At 43.2% G+C, this 18,405-nt stretch overlaps 1 protein-coding gene across 1 annotated transcript in view; it reads left to right on the forward strand.

Annotated features, from left to right (window-relative positions):
- Positions 1-18,091, forward strand: part of Fshr (follicle stimulating hormone receptor) — a 183,447-nt gene extending 165,356 nt beyond the window's left edge. Inside the window, exons 7-10 of the mRNA XM_075981893.1 lie at positions 2,180-2,248; positions 2,358-2,432; positions 11,956-12,141; positions 16,861-18,091. Of these exons, the coding sequence (XP_075838008.1) occupies positions 2,180-2,248; positions 2,358-2,432; positions 11,956-12,141; positions 16,861-18,091 (1,561 nt within the window). The remainder of the gene's footprint in view (positions 1-2,179; positions 2,249-2,357; positions 2,433-11,955; positions 12,142-16,860) is intronic.
- The last annotated feature ends 314 nt before the right edge of the window (positions 18,092-18,405 follow it).

Consider the following 18,405-nt stretch of genomic DNA (forward strand, 5'->3'; position numbering starts at 1 on the left):
TATTTAAGTATAAATATCTATTACCTATATATAAATGGCTAAAGATATATACCAGAGGTAGAAAATGTGTCTAGCATGATCGAGGTCTTGGGTTCACCCCAAAAGAACCAGAGGAATAGATTAGGAATGTATTTTATAGTTGTTGGTTTCTCTGTGTTAGTAGAGTGAGACAGCCTAATAGGAAGTCAAAGGGAAAGGGTTCTGACATAACTTGATTTTGTGTGATGATGCACCAGTGACATAAAATATCATCCTGCATGTTGTGGCCTGATAATCAATAAAACAGTAAAGACAATGGGCTTCTTTGAAAATAGTAATTATTGTAGTCTATGTATTATTTCATTATACCAACATCTTTCACAGGACAATCTTGTGCAGGAAATATTAATTATCTAATCTATAGACAAGTAGGTAATGCCTATACAGGTCTACAAAGTCCTGGGCAAAGGTACAGGACCAACAACCAAAAATGCACAGGTCAAATCCAGCTTGTAGCTAAGATTGGCTTTTATAATTGACACGCAAAAAGGAAAGGCAATTTTATTTAGCTACTATATTCTGTAATTGTTCAATAAAATGTGTGCCATCACTTTGTGATACCCTATATAAAACAAATGTCATCTTTAACCTTGCCTTTTGGCCGGGCGGTGGTGGCGCACGCCTTTAATCCCAGCACTTGGGAGGCAGAGGCAGGTGGATCTCTGTGAGTTCAAGACCAGCCTGGTACAAGAGCTAGTTCCAGGACAGGCTCCAAAACCACAAAGAAACCCTGTCTCGAAAACAGCAAAAACAAAACAAACAAACAACAAAAAAAAACCCTTGCCTTTGGTCCATAAAATAGAGAATGTTTGTTGACACTTGTGGTTGATGTCTAAACCCCAGGGACAAGCAAGCCACAGGTTAGAGGCTGCTGTACCAGTCATTTTCACCACAGAGGGCAGGCTGATGTATCTGCATTCTAAATGTTTCAGGGAGAGACCTTTTAGGGCAGTGACAGTAGAGAATTGGGGGTGGGGAGCAAGATGGAGTGCACAGCCACCCTCTTGTCACCAGATGCTACTTGTTGACTGCTAATTGTCGAAAAGATTTACTTTTCTTCTCTCTAGACTTCCTAGCTCACTGGATTTCAGGAAGAGGGGAGAAAAAGGCATGCGGTTGTTTGCCTGTGGGTTTTTGGAAAAACGTCTTCTAGCTGCTCATCACAGCTGAAGGAGTTTCTGGAGTCCCCCTGTAGTTTCTCTCTGTCAGATTTCAGAATACTGCTGTCAGGAAACCCACCAAGTCCAAGTCCAGCAGGGGAAGCTGTAAGCAGACAAGTGCACATGGCCAGAGGCTCACAGCTGGGCTGTCCTGACCTTGGGGAGTTGTTTTTGTTTGAAAGTCCACTCAGGAGAAGAACAGGGCAGAGTTGATGGCCCACGATGGCCTGAGACACCCCTGACCAAACATACCTGCCTCTCAGCATCTTCATACAGTGATCATGACAATGTACACCAACCCCACCTTCCCCAAAGCTCAGCTACAGCCACACACACAAACTCAACCTGCCACAGTCCGCAGTCGCTATAATTAATTTCTCTTCTTTTCTGCCTTAACCCAGAGCCACCTCCACAAACCTCCAATAACTAGGGCCCCACGGGCCACTGGAGATGTTCAGGCTGTCTAACAACTTAATTAGATCATTTTTTGATGGCAGCCAGGCCTGCTGCTGTAGGTGAAGAGCACATCCTTAGAGAAAGGTGACATAAATGTCTTTTCTCTGTCTTAGAAATATTTGCTCAATAATTACAATTTCCATCCTTCAAGGCAGGGAGATCCTTGGTTTTCCTGTAGAATTTTCTCTATACCTGGGCAGAGTGTGCAAAGGTCTTATAGGTATAGTATCCAGAGAGCGTCCTTTTAAAAAACAACTAAATTCCATTCATTCATTCTTTTCTGTGAAGCTCAGTTATTCCTGTGAATAGATAATATGCAGAAATAATACAAACATCAAAACTTACTAAAGGTTCCATAGCAATAAACCAGCCTCGGTCTCCCTTCCCTCCCACCCCTGCTTAAGGGTTGCATCTTATTTATGCCACTAACTGTGCTGTCTGACCTTGCCCCAGTGCTTCCAATTACAAACCCCTGCATTGGCTGCATCTGACATTATTATGTTTTTAATGGGCTTTTATTTCAGATGGCTGAATAAGAATGGGATTCAAGAAATACACAACTGTGCATTTAACGGGACCCAGTTAGATGAGCTGTAAGTAGCCCTGACTACTCTTCCAGGCCATTTAGAGGGAAATGGCTCCTACAACAGGGATATTGATGTGACTTTCTTTGTCTTATTTTTTCTCCAACTCCATCCCCAGGGATCTAAGCGATAACAATAATTTGGAAGAATTGCCTAACGATGTTTTCCAGGGAGCCTCTGGGCCAGTCATTTTGTGAGTAACTTTGTTCGTTTCCATATAGAAGAGCTCAGCTTATACAAGTTAAAAGCAAATTTTGTCCTGCTTAAATAAGGGGCGGTCAACGAAATCAATTTTAATTCACAATACTTGCAAAGACTTGTGGGGATAATTCAAAGTTATCTATAGTATGACTTTAAATAAAGTGAAAACAATAATAACGTGTGATGAGCATGTTCTGAGTGCCAGTGTCCTAATGGGTTAAAATGTGCTCTCAGTTCTTATAAAACCCTTCTGGGGTAAGAGTTCTTATTGCCATTTTGAAGAAAGAAAAACTGGATGATTTGGAAGAATTAAGCAACTCACTCAAGAGTAATGCAAGTTTTATAGAAGGGATTCAAAACAAACTGTCTGGCTCACAGCAGACACCAACCACTCTGCTCTGTGTCTCTCCCTTGACAGGGAAAGGCTGGTTTCCCTTCCTTTGCTTTGTACCTACGATACATATATACATGTCTTCATTGCAGTGAGATGCACACATTGTTCTTAGGTCCTCTTTCCAGATCCAGCAGGATGCATCAGTGTCTCACTCACTCCCTGGATCAGGAATCTTTGCCCACCAGCACTTCCCTATTCATAACCTTCATCAAAACTGGCCCTGCCCTCTTCTCTTCTTACCGACGCCCCCTTTCCTTGAGGCTCTCTTAAGTCCTCTAAAGGACTCAGCCAAGAGTGACTTCCCCCTGTGACTCCCATTGCCTTTGTGGGTGGGGAGGGGAGGGGCTCTGTATCACAATTTCCAAAGGTCTTCTTTGAAGTGCTTTCCTGGACTCTAAGCAAGATCCACTGAATTAACTAAAGAATATTCTTCAAGAAGAAAGGCACTTAAAAGAAATGAAAAAGGTACAGGAAGGCAGGTGAACAAATAGATACTTTTATACCACACCTCAGACCCCCCCCACCCCATCTAATGCAGACATTTGGTAGCCACGCTCCCGTCCTCTCATTTGCCAGCCACCATAGGCTCCCATGCATCGTCATTTACCTGCTTTGCTACCATCCACCAATCACTTTCACCTTCACAAATGGCTTGTGTTCTCTTTTGTGATAGAATCTTTGTATTTCCAGAGTCACGCTCTGTAAGGCAGAATGTGACTTTGCAAATGTTTGTTATTGATGACAAGGGGCATGTTGTAATTCTGAAACAGGCTCTCCCCTTTGAAGAAAGAAAAGTATGTGCTAAGGTAGATTTATCATTCTTAGGAAGTTCAAAGATTAATCCAAAGTGCCTGAGTTGAGACAGACTCCACTAGCAAACAAGCCTTGTTAAGGCAGAGGTGTCAGAGCAGATGGTCCTGGTTAAAACTGAGTCCTTTTCATCCCTCAGCTCCAGCTTCCTCATCCAAAGAGCAGTGGTGTCTGTCTGCTATTACTGTCTGAGACTTAAAGGCAAGGGTTGATAGACATGTCCAAATGCACGTGTATACATGGATTTCACTTGTGGTTTCTAACAGAACACCACCCTGGTACTACAGAAAACCAAGAGTTCTTCATCCCAAGGGCATTATATTTTCATGGAAGAGAAATCAGGTCATAATCATATAGCTTAATATATCTGATTATGATATTCATTTTGAAGTACAATGTAAGACAAGGGGAGAGTGGTGGGAAGAGAGTCTAAGTGCTAAAGGACATGGAGTATTCAGAACCCATAAGGCTTAATGTTTCCTGTTCTGAGAGATCTTGGAAAACAAGTGGACAAAGTACTTTTCTGAGGCTCTGTGGATGGGTAGAAGTTTGTCCGTTTCACTTAGCTAATAGTCCTGAATGCTTTGGATGCTCTTACATGGGCTCTGCTATCTGTTCTTGGCAACGCTTTCAATATGCCACCTACTGGATCTGTAAAGCTGTAGCCAATTGCATGCTCCCGAAACTGTAGCATTGAGTATGGTCCACAGCTGCTCATTATACAGCTGAGACATCCAGGACCAGAGGAGGAAAGTGGTCCATGGAAGGTCATCCCACAGATAAAAATAACACAGCTTGAGGCATAAACTAGCCTTCTCTTTTCACATTCCCATGTATTTGCATCATAAATGCATGTACTAAGAAATCTGAAAACTATTCATTAGAACCCCAACAACTGGTGTCGAACTGAAGTAGAAGGGAACACCAGTCTGTGATACAGATGAGCATGTGCTGAAGTTGCATAGACAGGATCCAGGCCAACCACTGACAATGTGTCTCCTCGGAATTAAACAGAGATCACAAAATACAAGCAGGCAGAAGAAACAATTCTACAGGGCCCTTACAAGCCTGTCTTTCCATCCACTTTGCTGCTGTAGTAACACATATGCTCACAATAAAGGGAATGATATTTGTAGAAAAATCCAGTGGAATTAAGAAACACTTTGATTGATTCAAACTGGCTGGGAATGCTGGTGTGCTGATGCCCCTATCATCCCAGAACTCTGGAGGCAGACACAGGAGGATTTCTGTGAGTTGAAGTTGGCCTGGGTTGGTCACATAGTAAGTTTTAGGCCAGCCTGAGTTACAGAGTGAGGCTTTGTCTCAAAAAGCATTTCCAAATAGTAGTAAATAAGAATAATATTCCACATACCCCATGCCTTTTTGTGACAAGGCATAAGGATATGTGTGCAAGAATCTAGCTGAAATCACAGCATGTGGCTGCAAATTTCCTTCTGTCCCTTCAAGGACAAGTTAGCACTTAACTTCCAGCCTCCCCTTCTGGGGCTTTCAGGTTATTCCAAATGTCATTCAAACCGCTCTGCCTGATAACTGGGATTTGGGTAGATGACAGCCTATCTTATTTCTTACTTGTTCAATGTTGTGCAGCAACTCAATTAAACCTTCCCAGTGGGCGCCTTGTTTGGCTGACCAGCTTCCTCCAGTGCTTTAAACAAGTGAGTAGAAACAGGATTGTACTCAGACAGCCCAGAGCACAGCAGCTGCTGCTCAAGCTACGACTGTAGCTGTGTCTTGGGTCAGATCCCCAACTCCCACCCCAAATAAGAGTGCTACAGGCTCCTGAATTCAGGAGATTCACTACAAAATGCTGAGTATATGGGGAATACTTGATGAAAGCCCAGTCTGACTGAGTTGACAACTGAATGGCAAAGCATCTCTAAAACATCAGTGGGTCCCACAGCGAGCCCTATAATTAAGATGGGTCCTCAAAGCTGTATTGAAATACAGCAAGGAAGCATGCCCCTACATAAGCAGTCATCGGGTGTGGTTGACCCTGGGTGGAGCCGGATTATGTAAGTCAGCCTAGGGCAGGTCTCAGAGTACAACACAGTTATGAGCCATCTCAGCTGTGAGTGGGTTTCAGCCGAGTTGCAGTGGGGTATATAAATATGATTGAGCATCACAATCATCTAGAAGTTTTTTAAACCACATATTGATAATTTGCACCCTAAGAATGTTTGCTTCATTGACTCTGGGCACAAATCAGTTAGTAGTGAACTTGTCTACTAGACACAAAGCCCTAGGTTTGATCCCCAGCACTCCATGAGATCACATATGGGTGGCACACAATTGCAATTGCTGAACTGGAGCTGAAATAGAGACAGGAAGTAAAGGCAAAAGGATCAGAAGTTCAGGTTCATCCTTGGCTGCTTGAGTCACAGGAGACCATGGCTGAAATGTGGGGAAGAAGGTGATTCACCATCTGAGGACCAGAGCTTAAGAACTGGTATCTCTAACAATGTCCCCCAGTGGTGCTGATGTTGGTAGACCCAGAAGGACTCTAAACATCCCTGCTCCAGAGCCAGTGTTGAGAACTGAAAAGCCTTGCTCAGCCTCAAGAGACTGCACTATGTGTGGCTTCCTCTCCCACAGCCTTTCCCTTTATCTCTAGAAGAAAAGTCCAAAAGCTTCTAAGGAAATTGAGAGAGCTCACCCAAACTGTTGGCTGCTTTTTCCTGAAGGTGAAATTTCTAGCTACGTGAAGAACAGGGAGCCTCTGAACACAGGAGTCTAAGCTGTTTGATTGCAAAGAGGAAAGGGTGTAGGAAGCCGGGGGCATGCGGAGAAGCCCCATCACGTTTCAAAGGCACAGCACCCTCAATCCTCCTTATGAATCTTGACCTTGAACATGAGCAGACATCTAAGTTTTCACCTGATAGCATTAACTCACTGGAGCTTTTTTTTTTTTTCTAAGCAATCAAGCGATTGCTGTTTCCTTGGGAAACAGTTTCCTGTGGGGAAAATTTAATGTATTGCCTTTGCAGGTTGGAGCCAGTACAATCATATTCTGATGGTTTATCAAATTGATTTGGCTATAGCTCAGATTCATTTGATAGTTCAGATTCAAACACTGAGTTATTTGTATAAGAATGATTCTCTTCCATTACCAGTGTACCCACAGTCCTATAGATAGTAAATTGCCTTTTTATCCCACCTGGGATCATGAAAGAGCGGTCTTCTAGCCATCTGTCAATGTAGAATACACCAGAAATGTGCTCTCACTTATGGAAATGATTGACCTGTAATAACGTCTTTGCTGGGAAAAAATAGAAATTGTTCAAATGAAATTTGTGGCAGTGGCTCTAACAGATTTTATTAAAGAGACACAGAGCACTATTTAACTCCTGCCTCTCCTATCCCCATGCCATTACCAACTGCCTTCTCCCTTGCCACTCTGTAACTCAGTGCCAAGAATCATAGCACTGATGAAACAATTTAGGATTACTAAATCTCTGGGGACCCAGCCATGAGCCTGTAGTGTCTCTCTTGGTACTTTGATGGGTATAAAATTTCAAAATCATACATTGCCAAAATATAGCATGTGTTGAAATATTTAACCAAGATAGTACTTTAAGGTGGGAAACAATAGTCGTTCAACTGAACCATACTAAAAGACAAGAATTAGACAAAGCAGCCACAGCTCCTGCCACCTTGTCCAGCCACCAAGAACAAAGACAGACCTTTCTGTTATTTTTTCTCTTTTCTTTAGGCATGCCTTCTTTCAACCAGCTCTGCTACTGACATGGATGCTCTATTCTCTGAACAATTTTTCATTCTCCTCTCCTTTGGGATCTTCCTTTTCCTCTCAAATGTAGAAGGCTCACAGGCAGCAGTCCAGGTCCTATTCTTTACGTTCAAAGATCTGCCCATGGAATGAGAGGGAAGCCTTAAGGTTGATCAGGGACAATTTAAACTTGGGTAATAGTTATTTGTCAAGGACATTTCCCAAAAGCAAGCAATATAAAACTGAAGACCCGTTTTTTTTGCTTAGTTATGTCTTCAAACTTGAGTTTGGAACATGTATTTAATTCAGATTCGTTTTAGATATCCAGTGAAATGAACTTTTATATTCCAAAGAATATTGTCCTATTATTTAATATAGTTGTTGGTAGATTAAAGATGATTGCAAATTCTTTAACTGTCTTTCTATTAACCATCTATTTGTCCTTATGTGGAACCTAAGCTGAATTGTGAGGCTTTGAGGCAACAGAATATGAAAGTGTTGCTACTTGAATTCTGCACACAGAGCTTCAACATTGGTTTTGGACAGTCCAGGACTGCCATCAAAGAGCTCTGAACGTCCAGGGCAGTTCGTGTGTCTAACCTTCAGATGCTGCCATACGACATTGTTACCTGCAAATTTCACATGCAAAACTATACAACTAAGCTTTTAAAAATCATACACAAAGTGCTATAATGTTTTGAATACGTTTATATACATTTCTATCAGCAGGGACAAAGTAAGAAGTAAATCTTGTTCAATGTTGTTTGAGACATAACTATTTCCATTTTTGCCCTGTTCTACTACTACATCACACACACACACAATTTCCTGACTATGATTTTCCCAGGTAACTTAGAAATATGTTGTTTGATTTTATAATTTCTTTATTAAAATGTTCTTTACTTCTACATGACAATCACCTATGGACTGAAAACAGACACCAGTTTTCAGGTCTTCATGAAAGTAGGCATGTGCAATTGTGACTAAAGTGGCTGACTTTAGCTCTTACTGCGGGAGCTGAGGGATACCCAGTGATCGAAAGCCTTATTTCTGAACATCTGTGGGATATTCCAGAAGACTGCACTTGATTCAGTGGATTATAGGGGGCTATTTTCCTTAATCAATGTGTGTGGGCATCATCCAGCTGACTGGTGTTTTGACTTGAGCAAGTAAAAGAAGACAAATTCACACTGTCTCTCATTTCTGGAGGTAGTACACCCTTCTTTTTCTACCCCCATATAGCAAAAATCCAGGTTCAACAGCCTTTGGACTTGTAACTCCTTGGGCCCTCTGAGAGCTGAGGACTCTAACTTGGACTACGCCATACTGCCACGTTCTTTGGTCCTCTCTGCTGAAGATGGCCTATGGTGGACTGCTCAGCTTTCACACTCACGTGAACTAACTCCCATGATGAATCTCATCTCCTGTATCTCTACATCTCACTATGTTATAGGTTATGTGTCTCTGGAGAGTTGTGATTAATGCAATCGCTATGTGCTTAGCGACATTTTAGTTAATATTTCAAGATAGCTCAGAATACAAAGCAAAACACAGTGAGGGTTATTCTGAGCAATCATGTTTTAAAGAATACAGGGACCATGGATGAGAACTCTGAGCTTTGAAAACCAGACAGAAATATAAAATTTATATAAGAAGGAAAAATGACTCATTGAAATCTGGAGACTTTTAGTCTTGAGTACTTGGAGACCTTCACATAGTATGCATTCAATAAATTGTATATTAAATGAACTGTAAAGAAAAGGAATTAAAGATAGAAAGGAGGTGGAGTGGCTATTACAAAATCAGGTCTGGACTGGTAAACTGTCTTTTCATACTGTTGCTTCCCTGGTCACAGTCATCATGCTGTCCTTATCGTGGCCCATGCCTGTACCCTCATAGTTGAGTGGCTGACTCAGGAGGACCACTGGAATTTCAATGGTAGCCTGGCTTATATCGTGAGTTCCAGGCCAGTCTGGAACAGAAGCTGGGACACTCTGAAACAATGAGCAGAAATGGTAAGCTGGCCAGCACAGCTGACTTACTTAGCAACAGAGTCAAGGCTCTTTGGTGGGCAATAGTTTATGCACCAGACTGGCATCTGCAAGGACCCCGGATCTAAAAAATTATAGCTCAAAGATGAAGACTAGAAATCATACCTGGAACACCTGAACTTGTTCCTTATAAGCGATAATAATGAGGAAGCGAGAAATTTTGACCATTAGGGTTGTATATGTGGGGCACCAAGAAGTCTTTCTAAGGTTGAATAGAGGATTGAAAGACAGGAGTCAAGGATGCCATAAAAATCTGTCTGTAACAAATTGGAACATCTAACTTGCTGCAGGTGGATCAGGGTTGTTGTTGTTGTTTTAAAAATCAAGAGGTTAATTTTTAATGTCTAAAGCTGATTAAGTGGGCATGCAAGTAGAGATTGCAGTAAGGTGGATGATCTTAGAGAAGTAACTAGAATACAGCATTTTACTCCCAAGGCATGCCAGGCTCATGTACAGTGAGAGAAGACAGAAAAGAACACTGTAGGTAATGAGTCCTTGGGTGTCCCAACATGTGATGGTCAGGAGGACCTGGAAAAAAGAGCAGCCTCAGAGTTAAGAGGCAAATATTAGTAGATATGGAGGAAATCATGAGGAAGATAGTTTTAAATTCATATGGAGCTGAAAATAACCAAGAATATAAAAGCAAGAATTAAGAAAACAAGAAGCATTTAAGTCCAGAATCACAAATGGGGACCCTGGTGTCCTTCCCTCCATGATAATAGAATTGGGGAAGGTTGGGGGTGTCAGTAAGTATAGAGAATTAGAATTGGAATAAGCAAATTTGATTTAATTGGCAAGAGGGAAATTTTTAACATAGTTAAGTACTACCTAAAGGCAATTACTAAAGGTTTTGAAGATGTCAGTCTATCTGACTATCTTATAGGGAATCAGAGGCCTGGAGATTATCAGGGATAGATAGCCACTTCTGAGCTCAGGACTCAAAGAGCAAGTGAGAGGTAGACATTCTGTAGTCAAAGAACTAGATCTTAACCAGATCTGTTCAGTAGTGTCTGGAGGAAATGCAGATGCTGCCAGAGGCAAGAAGGGGTAAAAGGATATGCTCTCTTGCCATTCGCAGGCCTCCCACCCACAGTTAAGAAGATGATTATGAAAAATAGACCTGGCGGGGTCATCCCTCCTGCAATGCAGAGAGGAGCACAGATAACGAAATGAAAAAGATATAATATAAACCAGGCAGGGGACAGGTGTACCATACACAATGATTGGTCCTTTGTCATAAGAACCATAGGAATTTGTTGAAGAACTTGAGGTCATAATTTGATTGGCATGGTAAAAATTTTTGTTCAAGTTGTGGTTAGAAGATTGTATTGAAAAGGGAAGTAGATGACCATGGAAGAAGTTATAGTCCATTTCATCTGTCCATGCAAAGTCTCAAGTAACAAAAACAAATTAAAGGCCGGTTGAGATGATAGACTGTGTCCAAGTGAAGAAGGAGAGAAAATCAAAGATAACTCCCAGGTCTCTATCTTGAATAACAGGGGAAGAACACAGGAGAAACATACTGAAATAGAGAATACCAACTCATACCAGACCCATGGTAACTTAGTCAGAGACACTCTTTCAAAGAGTGAGCATGCACATGTGTGAGCATCAAAGTGTGTGATACTTATGTCTAATAACGGCCAGGCATTAAGTATTGCCTGCATATTCCTTCACTGTGGGTAGGTATGATTTCTGCCCTCTCACTTTAGAGCTGAGGAAATCAAGACATAGAAAACACAGTTTAACCAGGGTCACAGATCTAATAGGCACAGGGGCAGGCTATGTCTGCCATGAAAGTCAAGCTCATGTCCCCTACCTTCCTGCCCCCTGGACATCAGGCTGAGGCTGCCTCTACTGACTACCAGACTCCTCTTTGCTGTATGACATGCTCCCTTCTTATCATTTTCTATGGCTCAGGGCACAGATACTTTTAAAAAAATCTTTTCTCATTTTACATACTAATCCCAGTTCTCTCTCCCTTTCCTCCTTCCACTCTTCCCACCTCACCTTTCAACCACCTCACCGCTCCATCTACTCTTCAGAGAGGGTAAGGCTTCCCATGGGGAGTCAACAGAGTCTGCAGGCCACAGATTCTACCACAGTTCACTAGGGATAGTTCTATAGCTGGCCTCACTGTGGAGAAAAATGGTCTCGGTCAGGCACAAATGATACACAGAAGAGAGATAACTGATTCTACTCACCAGCAAGGATTGTGCCCAAACCAACCAGGATGCAAGTCTATCCAGTTATTAGGGCAGCCTGTTAGCTAAATCCTCCCATCAGGAGCAATAGGATCAGGATTCTTCCTATGCAAGCCAAACGTCTTTTTAAACTGAATATTGACAGGGCCCAGGTGTGATGCTAAGCTGTAGTCTCCTTTCCCACCCATTTAAAAACAAACAAACAAACAAACAAAAATCATGTTACTAGAATGTCTACTAGTTTGTCTATTATCTGGAAGCAGAAAACCTTTGAACCAAGGTGATTGGGGTATTTTATTTTCTCCTTATAGAGACATCTCAAGGACAAAGGTCCATTCCCTGCCCAGCCATGGCTTAGAAAATCTGAAGAAGCTGAGGGCCAGATCCGCTTACAGTCTGAAGAAGCTTCCTAGTCTGGAAAAGTTTGTCACCCTTGTGGAGGCCAGCCTTACCTACCCCAGCCACTGCTGTGCCTTCGCAAACTGGAGACGGCAAATGTGAGTCCTTCTATGTCCGCCCTGAAGTCTGGCATGGGCATCACCACAGTGTAGAACTTGTACACACTGGTGGCATGAAAATCCACACACAGGGAAAGTTCCTGAAGGAAGGCCTGAGGCGTGTTCTGGGTCAAAGAGTCAGTTTGAGAGGGTGAGAGTGGCTGGGTTCAGTTCTTTGAGAAGTAATCTCAGAGGAGAGAGTGAGTCACAAGGTGGAGCATCCACCAAACATTAAATGAAAAACATGAGAAACTTCCAGCATGGTCTCTGACTCAGACTGATACTTAACCCCCTGTCCTTTCCTTGGTATCAATATGAATTTTTCTTTCCCGTGTCAAACTCTATATATCATAAATATCCCCATCCCATAAAATAACTAAATGCTCGTCCTACTCACATCAAAGTCAGCAAGGGAGGAGAGATGCAAAAATGCCTTCCATAGAGCATGTCTGGTGTGTGCACACTCCATAGAGTGCGTGCACACCTATAACTTCCATAGAGTGCATACACACCTGTAACTTCTCCCAAGCCCAGTAAGCCACTCAGATCCACCACAGACTTCAGCAACTCAGAGAGAGGGCAAAGTTTAAGACATCTCTTAACTTTGGCCTTGACAGAGGCTCACACCTAAACGGGATAACCAAAGCAGAGCCAGGTCCCAGTGGCAACTCTTTCAAAGGTTGCAGTGATCATAGGCAGGATCTGTAAAGGAAAGAGATGTCAGTTTTGGGGAGAAAGTCCATAAGCTCCAGACCTTAAAAGGGTCTATTGGAGGAAAGACATTACCAAACCTCTCATTTTCCCCTAACCTCACCAATAGGAGCCACTCTGCACAGTCTCACTCAGCTGGATGAGGCCTTTCCAGTGTCCTTAAATGGTAGCCCAGCGCCGAGGCAGCTCCCAGGCTGTGCTATTTTACCATTTAGTGCACTCTCCTCAGTTAGCAGATACTAAGCAGCAACAGCCAATTCACTTGCTCAAAACAAAAGAAAGGCAAGAAAAAGAGCATCAAGACAATCCACACCATGCAGTGCTCCCGAAGTAATGGAAAGTACCTAGCCCCTCATAAAGGACCATCGAGAAGGGGCTGCTTCTTAGAATTAGTGTACATCACTGAGAAACTGCACCACAACACTTTCTCTATGCACTACGGTACTGCTTGCGAGTCTGACAAGAAGCTGGAGACTGAGACACACAGACAGAGACGGGTCATCCTTGAAACAAGAATACCCCCTTGAATCAAGAATGCCCACTTTATTGTGTTCCAGGGAAGCTTATATAAGGTCTCCTTGACTAAATGACCACACCCCAACTCTCATCTCTAAGCCCACCAGAAACCATTCCCCTGCCATCAGGGAGGGTCTCGCCCTCAGAGCAGCTGCAAGCACAGGAAAACAAGTTGTTGGCTCAGAGCAGCTGCAGGCATAGGAAAACAAGTTGTTTACAGGAAATTCAGGGTCTGGGGGTCCACAGTTCCCAACAGAAAACTATCCAGGTTTAGGGACAACCCATAGACGGACCTAACAGCTGGAGGATTTCTTCCCAACAGTTACAGTTCCCAAGGGCCTTAGTGGAGGCAAATGGCTTGCCTCGTTCACATCCAGACAAGAATTCTTCTAGCCAATTTACTGCAAAAGCCCTACAACAGAGAACCCTCAGGAGAAATCTCAAAAAATATTAAGATCACTATAAGAGTGGCTGCTGTATGCCCTATGGTCCTATGCCAGTGAGCCACAGGAAAGACTCTCTTACTTTGTTGCTAGGAGATCTCTGACTTTTTCACATTCTGGTTATATGGACATGGCTTTAGGACTCTAAACCAGAAACCTCAAGTTTGCCTTAGGTGTTCCATGCCATAAAGCTTTCTCTGGTCCCTCCAGGTCATTTGGTGTTTGTGCCTCCTGGGTCCCTGTTATAATTTTCATTAGTGGCCTGTAGGTCTCCCATCATGTACCAAAAGATAGGTGTTTGTTTCCTTTGTTTTTTTTCACCTAACGGATTCACATTTGTGCACGCATGCATGCACGCTCGCACACACACACAGACACACACACACACACACACACACACACACACACAAAGATAATGGCTGGCAGAATTTTTCCTAAAATAGTGTCATTTCATTACTTATGTGAACAGAGGTTTGCTAATAAGATTTGTCTCCTAAACTGTTTTATGAAACTGTACTTCTTGTCCTGGTTGGGAAATAATGCCCACTATATAAATACAAGCCCCATGATCCCATGGGGTTTGGGCTAACTGTCCCCCTGGACTTTTGTTGAAATGCTGGGTCAACCATATTGTCATTGAGTCAGTGATTTCCTATACACAGCTAACTTTGTTTTGTTTCTCTTTGCTTGAAGTTTTCTTGTCTATAGGCCATTTCCTCACAACTGTATTTTAACCAATGCACCATGACACATCCTTCCTGGTACCCAACATGACATCAGTGAGCACCATCAGCTGTTCTGCACACTGCTGGCAGAGCAGAGCGCTCCCTGCCACCATGAGATCACATTTCTTCTTTACTGCTCGTATTGCAGAGGTGAATCATCATTATCAGCGTGATTCCCTTCTGCGACAGGCAGAGACTAGGGCCCAGACCTACTGATAGCCGCATCTTCATTGGCCAAAGGAAGCTCCAAAACTTCAGCTCTGCCTGCTTCCATAGCTCAGGCCCTGGGGTACCCTCTGATGCCATCTACTTAGTATCTGTCCATCAATGGCTGGACTCCTCAAGTTCCACTTTTAAACTGTCCCTGTGCTAACTCCCCTTTCCTTATTCTACTGAGGATCTATTTGCCGAGACACTGCAACGCAACACTTATTTTCTTTAGCTCGGTCTATGGCACTGGACATGCATACTCGCATCCTGTAGAAGCAAATGAGAGCTGCTCCTCCCCCAGCCACCAGCCTCTTCGTGTTATCTAGAGGGACATAAGTCAGCGGGTGCCTTCTGTTTCAAGAAAAGGAGAGCTCACTCTTAAGTAGGTCGGTGGTAGCATCAGTGATGAGAGTTTTCTTGACTGAAGCCAGTAACCCCAGAAGAGGAGATATTCTCTACATATTGAAGTCAGCTCCTAGTCCCCTGAACCAGATGCAATTCTCAAGCACCAGAGAAGTTACCTTCTGCTCCCAAGGCTGGATTGCGACTAACCCAGAGATGGGATTCAAACTCAGCACCACAGAATGGGCCCCTGTCCCCTCCACACCTGTCTTAGGGCTTGCCTCACTTTAGCTCACCGACTAAACTTGATGATTTCCTGGATTCCCGTTCCAGCCATTTTCAGTTTTGTGTGTTAACTGTCCTTATTAGTGTTGCTAGGACAGAACTGAAAAATCTTTTCCGGTTTCTAAAATAAAAGATGATACTCCAGAAATAAAGTAAGAAAGAAAAACAGAATCTCTAAAGTCAAGATAAAGGACTTCTGGCCATTTTGTTCATTTCCCATTGGTGAGAGAAAAGAGAGCAGGGTTCTCCATGACGTCCCTTCTCACTGGGCAGAGAAGGAAGGGAAAACTCAGTCTATAGTACTGGACACACGACTCCTCCCGCCCTCCCCAGACACCTGCCTCTTCGTATTGGGGCTTTTGAGGGGCTTGAATGCTCTTTCTTTCTTTCCTGTTGGTCTGAGATTGTGTTAAATTTGAGAAAATGCTAATTTAACATTTCTGTGACCTTTCCCCTTGAGCAGGAAAGGAAGAGTAAAGATATATATTTGAAGGAAAAAGATACATTTGATTTCATTTTTTCATCAAGAATTCTCCCTGTATGAAAAAGTCACACTGGTTAGGTCTTTATAATACAGAAGTATCTCTTCTCTCTACATGAGAGTCTGAGTAGATAATTATGCATACATTTATAGGCTGAATATTTACCACCCAGGTTTCATTCAATTCTTTCTGAAAGTGCCTCTATCCTGCTGACAAGATCTATTATATATTTGGGCTTACAGAGGAAATAAAAGACAGGAGAGTGCTCTGAGAGGACTCGGTGGCTCCTGGGATATGTAACAACCTGCCAACAAACTAGGCTCCTTTAAAGCCTGCATTTGCTTCTCTGGCCGCCCACAGGGGAACTATTTCATATAACAGAACTTGGCTTATTTTGCAGGGCAAATGAATGCCTGAGACCTATTGTCACCTCTGGGGAGTGAGACGATAAAGCCCAAGATCCTGGTAGCATTTCAGGAAAATTAGCTGGCCTCTCAACAGCCTGAGCACCCAAGAGCCAAAGGATGGGGCTGCACACTCATACTCTGGTTTGTGCAGATAACAGGAGCAAAGAAACTCTCGTTCGTGTCAGAGAACAGAATCTCCCAGTGGTTAGAGAAATAGGAGGACGTCCACCCAGGCACGCTGGAAGATGCCTGAATGGAGGCAGGCAGGAGTGGAGTGGAGATAATATCAAGTCTGTAAATTATTTGTACTTAACAGCCAGGGTTAGCCCCAGGCGCCTTCCTTCCCACATACAGGTTGTGGCCAGATGGTTTCCCCCATGGGCCATCCAGCCCAAGGATTATATATATACACACATTCTTCTCTTCATTTACAGTAAGCAGCATTAGCCCATGAGTCAGCCTCAAGGGCAGACAAGATGTTGAGAAGTAAAGCAATCTCAAGAAGGAACCCTATTATTTCTACTCTGTACAAAGATGGCAATATAGTTGCCATTTTGAACCCAGGATGTTGATTCTATTCCTTTTTGTGTTTTTCTAGCTCTGAACTTCATCCGATTTGTAACAAATCTATTTTAAGGCAAGATACTGATTATGTGACTCAGGCTAGGGAACAGGGCATCTCTCTGATAGACGATGACCCCAGTTATGGAAAAGAATCCGACATGATGTATAGTGAATTTGACTACGACTTATGTAATGAAGTCGTTGATGTGACCTGCTCTCCAAAGCCAGATGCATTCAATCCATGTGAAGATATCATGGGTTACAACATCCTCAGAGTCTTGATATGGTTTATTAGCATCCTGGCCATCACTGGGAACATCACAGTGCTGGTGATCCTAACCACCAGCCAATACAAACTCACCGTGCCCAGGTTCCTGATGTGTAACCTCGCCTTTGCTGATCTCTGCATTGGAATCTACTTGTTATTCATAGCATCCGTTGATATCCATACCAAGAGCCAGTACCACAATTATGCCATTGACTGGCAAACAGGAGCGGGCTGTGATGCCGCTGGCTTTTTCACCGTCTTTGCCAGTGAACTATCGGTCTACACTCTGACAGCCATCACCCTGGAAAGGTGGCACACCATCACTCATGCCATGCAACTGGAACGCAAGGTGCAGCTCCGCCATGCTGCCAGCGTCATGGTGATGGGCTGGATATTTGCCTTCGCAGCTGCTCTCCTCCCCATCTTCGGAATCAGTAGCTACATGAAAGTGAGCATCTGCCTACCCATGGATATTGACAGCCCTTTGTCGCAGCTGTATGTGATGGCCCTGCTTGTCCTCAATGTTCTGGCATTTATAGTCATCTGTGGCTGTTATACCCACATCTACCTCACAGTCAGAAACCCTAACATTGTGTCCTCATCAAGTGACACCAAGATTGCCAAACGCATGGCTACACTCATCTTCACTGACTTTCTCTGCATGGCTCCCATTTCTTTCTTTGCCATTTCTGCCTCCCTCAAGGTGCCCCTCATCACTGTGTCCAAGGCCAAGATCCTCCTCGTTCTATTCTATCCCATCAATTCCTGTGCCAATCCTTTCCTTTATGCCATCTTCACCAAGAACTTCCGCAGGGATTTCTTCATCCTGATGAGCAAGTTTGGCTGTTATGAAATGCAAGCCCAGATTTATAGGACAGAAACCTCTTCCACTGCCCACAACTTCCACGCAAGGAAGGGCCATTGCCCCTCAGCTCCCAGAGTCACCAATAACTCCAGTTACATGCTTGTTCCTCTAAGTCATTCGGCCCGGCAATAAAATAAAATGTGAAAATGGATCATCACCTTGAATGGCAATGACTTCTTTCTGAAGAGTGGGCCAGGGAAGAGCTGGCAGTGTTTCTATACTTGCATCTAATTTCATCTTCCTGGCTCTGTGCATGGCAAATTGATCAGGAACTTAACTCACGTGACTCTTTTAAGAACTGCATTATTGGTAACAGCAATTAAAGTAAAGTCATACTGCAGCATGCTTGTTTCCTGTTTCTGTTTGTATTGTCTCGATTGATTTTGTAAAAATCATGTTCAGGAGGCTAAGTGGGGACTTGTACTGGAATTTTACAGTGAGGAAAA

The sequence above is a fragment of the Microtus pennsylvanicus genome, chromosome 8 (genome assembly GCF_037038515.1).
Source record: "Microtus pennsylvanicus isolate mMicPen1 chromosome 8, mMicPen1.hap1, whole genome shotgun sequence".
Classification (NCBI taxonomy): Eukaryota; Metazoa; Chordata; class Mammalia; order Rodentia; family Cricetidae; genus Microtus; species Microtus pennsylvanicus.